Consider the following 6,077-nt stretch of genomic DNA (forward strand, 5'->3'; position numbering starts at 1 on the left):
ATTTGTAATATATATATATATATATATAAAACAAAGTAATAAATAAATTATTTAAATTATTTATTACTTTATTTCAAGTTTTAAACATTAGAAATTGTCAGTTAATTATGGAAACAGGAGTCTCCACTGTGACAAATTCTTGAAATTATACCTTCAGATGCATTTTATTAAGGAATTATTTCAGGGCCAGAAGGTGGCATGGCGGTTAAGGCACCAGACTCTCACATGACAGACCATGGTTTGAGTCCTAGATCTGGTGGCTTACTTTTTCACTTTCTCTTTCTCTCTCTCTCTCTCTGTCTCTTTGGTAAAACTGAAAAATAAATAATAACAGCAAATAAAATTAAATAATTTTTTTAAAAAAGGCATTGCTTCAGCTCTGAATAAAAGACATGCTCAATAATAATTTTTAAAATCTAAACTAATATTTTCTTGACATGCAAGCTTAAATGTATGTATCTTATTTTGCAGACATTCATTCCTTTGCTCTTTTCTACCTACAGTTCCAATGGAAGCTGAATTTAATTGCTTTCACCTGAAGGCATTGCTTTCTATTTAATGCAATAATTATTTACTCCCTTGTGTACTCACTGGAATATTCTACATGTAATATGTGATGTGAATTGATGTTTCTACAAAACTCTATTGACTATACAGTCTAGTGGAAAACTTCTATCTTGTTATTAACTAAGTTCTCCTTTTCTCTTTGGCACAAATTATTTTACCAGAGCTTGACTGTAGCTCCTGAATGAAACAGACTGGTTTTCAATTCTGGTACTGTCACTTTCTATAGCTAAGGACCTGAACAAGCTGTTTAACTTGCTAAACCTTGGCTTTTGTTTGTTTGTTTTTGGAATTATGTATTTAATTTTACTTATTATCATTATTTTTTTATTTGACCAGAGAGAGACAGAAAGAGAAAAGAAAGTGGAAAAGTAAGACACCAGGCCCAGAACTTGAATCATGGTCAGCCATGTGGGAGTCCAGTACCTTCACCACGCCACCTGCTGGCCCCACGTCTTGGCTTTTAATGCCTAATCTTTGGATTCCTGTGAGAGTAAAAGGAAGTAGTGTATCCTAGCCTTAGTATATTGCATGCACTTGTAATCTGTTCAGTATGTTAGCAATTGTTTTTGTTTCCACTGATGTCAGAACAATCATTTTCAATAACAGTAAGTCATTATTTAATAGTAGGTTCTTTTAAAACAACAGGCTGTTTTAGAATGACTTGATAGCTTAGCTGTTTCTTGAATTTGGTGGATTCAGAAACAATGACTGAATACAGCCATTAGCTATCAAAGTGAGTCCAGTTAAACTGTAGATGGACCACCTACTCTACCCCAACAGGGCACAGGGTTCTCTTATGGCATGAGTTTCATCATACATATTCAAATCAATGGAATTTTTTTTTAAGAGATTTTTTTTTTTGCTATAGGCACACGCAGTCACTAGAAACAGACAGATGAAAAGCAGGAAATCACTCCCTGGGGGGATGGCCATGCCACAATCCCTTCTCTTCCAGTCTTCTCTTGGGATTTTGGGCAGGTACGCCTGCACACCCAGTGCGAGTTTCAAGCTTCTGGGTCCTGGACTCATACAATGATCAAATACACGGGAGTCAAGCGACATAACCATTATGCCATCTGCTGGTCCCCCGATGGACAAATTTTATAAGGTAACGTTAAGAATACTATCATGCAAGTGAATATAAAAATCATTTATCTAGTGTTCCTGGAAAGGAGTATGTGGTTTCATGTGCTCAGTTATTTTAGTTCCCTTACTATTTAAACTCAAGTGGCTAAAATGGTATGTTTTTGCTTTTCAGTCACTCAAGACTGCTTGCAGCTGATAGCAGACAGCGACACGCCGACTATACGGAAAGGTAATCAGATGGCCCAGCACGTTCCCCACTTGGATTCAGCCTAGCCCAAATACTTGTAAAGTTTCTAGTCTAAAGATAATTTGAACTGCATCTCAAATCAGCATCTACCTCAAAATTTCTTATAACCTCATGTAAAATAAGAAAATTAAATTCACTGATAATGACTGTGGCGTAGCTATGTAGACTAATGTAATAATCGGATAGGCACAATTACCTTCAAGACACTAACATTTAGAAATTTTCAATAACTAGAATTCATATAATGAAATCAATGGTAAGCCAATTTTAATTTTTACTATTTAGAAATCATTTTGGCTTCATAGACCCCAAATCATCTTTACAAATATTAGTTGTCCTACTATATTCAGTTGTAGAAATCATAAGATGAAGCTGAATATGCTATAAAAACTATACTCTATGGTACATCTCCAATGTCAAGTTATTGCTTGATAATTTACCATTTTCTCATTGAGGTAGAATGTTTTAAATTTGTTCAGTGATTTTAAGCTTTTATTGGTGTTAATCCCAAACAATCATCTTCTTTAATAATGGTCTAAAACTAGGTTCATGGAGAATGACCTTTTAACATCATATCTGAAAATGTGTTTCTCAGAATATTAGCCTAGATAAACAGTCCTTGAGATAAAGATTTTGCTGTGAAGTAAGTTTGGAAACAGCACGTTCTATATTTTTCTTTGGGAATCCAGAGGTACATGAATGAATTATTAAATCTTAGAAGTCCTATTCTAAAAACTCTTTTTAGACTTTGTTTAATCCGACTTTTTACAAATTCTTGTTGACCATGCCATTCTCACATGTTTCAACAGCTTCCTGAAAGCAAAGTATTTTGGTCATTGCTGCTCTATAGAAGTGTCTGTTTATGCAACATAACTGATAAACAAAAATGTGCTGGAAAAGAATGAATCACACATTCACTCACACTTTCATTTATTTAGTTTCTGTGTATTGATTACCGATGTACAATAGTTCATTACTGTTGGGTACTGGGAGGGGCAGTGAATAAAATATCTGATTTCCTACTTCGAAGGAGCAACATTCTACTGGGGAAAAAATAGGAAAAAACCCACAATGAGCAAGTAAAATGAAGAATGATGAAATGAAAATGCAGTGGACAAAAATAAAACAGGCAGGAGGAAGGGGAAGGTTTATCAACATCCTCACCCTCTGTGAACTGGGCTGGCGCCTTCAGGAGTGTCATGAGGCTGAGCTAGTAGGCCAGGAACGGGGCCTTCATGAGGCTGAATTAGGATGCCAAGAATGGAAATCAGCCCCCCGATTGGGTTTTGTGATTATTCCTTGGAAGATTGCACTCTTTTAAATGTGAGGTTAATAATTCTAAAACATCACAGGTAGAAAACTACAGCTAACCTTTGTAAAACACACTTGGAACTGCATAGGTCCACTTAGATACAGATTTCCTTTATTCATTGGAAAACACGGTACTGTAATTATGTTTTCTCTTCCTTACAATTTCTTAATGACTTTTCCTTTCGTCGAACTTAGTGTGTTGTAATAATGCAGTGTATAATATCTATAACAAAGTGTGTGTTAATTGACTGTTTATGTTATTCATAAGATAGTACGCTAGTAGTTACACTAAGGGGAGAATCAAAAGATCTTTGTGAATTTCCATCGGAAGCGGGATTGGCAGCCCTCACCCTCGGCGATGTTCAAGGGTCAAGTGTATTTGACAATATACTGTTATTAACTACTCTGCATTTTCCAAGACCATGTTTGCGACTTTAATACACAGCAAACTATTTCCTAAGAATTAAAATAAAGCCAGAAGTAGACCCTAAGGACTAAAGATAACATTTTAAAAAATCATCTGGAAAATGTTTGCTTTATGCATTTGGCCACAAAAAGAAACTGCTATAAATCACACGAGATGGTGTGTCTGCTGCGCTCCAGTGAGTGAGCATTTATGGTGTGTGACCATCTCCTGGCATGGTGGCTGCTGCCCAGTGACCCAGGGGAGCAGATCTGGGGGCATTTAGATGTTCTGGAACCACGGCCGGGCCTTGACATGCCAGCAAACCTGCAAACAGCATTTAAGTGTTAGTGTATGTGAACATTTTAGCAGGGAGACAGAGGAGGACTTCACTTGGTTCAGAAAGATTTTACTTGGGGCCAGCAGATGGGGTAGCAGTTACATTGCTGGATTCCCACATGGCCAACCTTGGTCGGAGTCCCAGACCCAGTGGCTTCAGACTCATGCTGGGAGTGTGTGCATGTGTGCCCAAGACCCCAGGAGAATGGAGAAGGGATTGTGACATGGCCATCCCCTTCCCCACCCCACCCCAGGGGTTCATTTCTCACTTTCTGTGTCTATGACTCTCCAGTGAGCACACACCCTATAGCAAAAAATCTCTCCAAAAAAAGGGGAAAGCTTTTACTCAGTGAAACATTGCTATTTGCACAAGATCCTAAGAAGTCCCTTTGGGAACCAGCAGTTAGCGTAATGGCTATGTCGCTGGACTCCCGCGTAGTCAACCGCGGTTCGTGTCCCGGGCCCGGTGGCTTAAAACTCATGCCGGGCACGTGTGTGTGCGTGCCCAAGATCCCGAGAGGAGAATGGAGGAGAAGGGATTGCGGCGTGACCATCCCCCCTGGGGGGTGATTTCTCGCTTTCTGTCTCTCTATCGCTCTCTGTCTGTCTGGCGAGTGCACGCGCCCTACAGTGAAAATCTCTCCAAAAAAAAAAAAAAAAAGAGGTCCCTTTAAGGAAAGTACTAATAATATACTATTACCAAATATAATGTGTTTACTTACTGCACAATACGTCGTATCAGTTCTGGACACGAGACCCTGTTATATATTCCCGAGGTGAGGGGTGTCAGGTTGGGCTGGTTCATGTTCTACACCTCCCTTCAGTTCTCCCTCTCAGGATTTGCACGTACTTGCAGTGGTTGCCCGTGTCCCTGTGGGGTCCAGCAGCACGGCACTTAACCACTGCACTATGGGGCCAGCCACGTGCTCTTTTTACTTAAACACAGCAAATTAGGATATATTTCTAATTTTCTTCTTTCTTATACTAACCATAACACATCCTAGTTGCAATACATACTAATTAGAAACAAGATGATAACTTGCTTCCTTTACTTATCAAGCTGCATAGTATTTCACTGAAAAAATAGAATTTGTGTAACCAATTTCTTAGTAATAGACCTCTTGGTGACCATCATTTACAATGAGGGTGCTTCAAAGAATTACTGTGTCCATTTGTTAATTTTCGTTTGTCTGCCTACATGTGGGATGAATTTTGAGTTTTTAAAGTCATTTCCAACTGGTTCCATAGGGGTTATAAAATGTTATACTCACTGGAAACAAAACAGTATTAGGTACAAAATAGTACCTCTCTATTTGCTTTTTTTTAATATAAATTGAAATGTTGGGGCCTTTTTTTATGTTTTTTTTTTTTTTTTTTTTTTTTGGACATCTGCTTTTTTGTCTTTCCATTCTTCTATTTTTAACTTTTTTTATTTTCTTTTCTGTGAACTATCTGATTCTATTCTTTCCATTCTTTATCACTTTTAACCTGATTCTTGTGAGCTTTTCCTGTCTTACACATATTATTCTTTAGAAAAAAAAAAAAAAAAAGGAACATTGCCAGAGGTCACATGTGGTCACTGCAGAAAGACAGAGCGAGAGTGAGAGAGCGAGCGAGAGAGAGAGAGAGAGCCTCCATGGGGTGGCTGCACGACAGTCTCCTCTTCTCCACGTCTCCATTCTCTGAAGGCTTGGGACAGACACACACATGTGACCTGTGTGTTTCTCATGCCTCCAGGTCCAGGACTTGACACATATGGTTGGCCATGTGGGATCCGGTCCCTTTAACCACCATGCTACCAGATGGCCCCAGGTCAACCTTTATCCTATGAATTGCATGCATTTCCCATCATGCTATTATTTATCTTTTAAAGTTTGCTTAAGGATTTTCTTGGTCAATTTCTTGGTTTTTAAAAATAAATTCTGGGGGTCTGCAGGTGGCATAGACATTATGTCACTGGACTCCCACATGGCCAACCACAGTTCAAGTCTGGGAACTGGTGGCTTGAAGATCACACTGGGCCCAAGTTTGTGGGAGGAGGATGGAAGAGGAGAGACTGCGGCATGGCCATTCCTCCCGGGGGTGGAATTTTCTCACTTTTCCTCTCACAGGCTGTCTCTCTCT

The 6,077-nt window shown here is 38.8% G+C and overlaps 1 protein-coding gene across 1 annotated transcript in view; it reads left to right on the forward strand.

Annotated features, from left to right (window-relative positions):
• Positions 1 to 6,077, forward strand: part of TNFSF13B (TNF superfamily member 13b) — a 59,587-nt gene that overhangs the window by 34,897 nt on the left and 18,613 nt on the right. The window contains 1 exon segment of the mRNA XM_006159680.3: positions 1,826 to 1,882. Within this exon segment, the coding sequence (XP_006159742.1) occupies positions 1,826 to 1,882 (57 nt within the window).

This window comes from Tupaia chinensis, unplaced genomic scaffold (genome assembly GCF_000334495.1).
Source record: "Tupaia chinensis unplaced genomic scaffold, TupChi_1.0 Scaffold000644_1, whole genome shotgun sequence".
In the NCBI taxonomy this organism is placed as follows: Eukaryota; Metazoa; Chordata; class Mammalia; order Scandentia; family Tupaiidae; genus Tupaia; species Tupaia belangeri.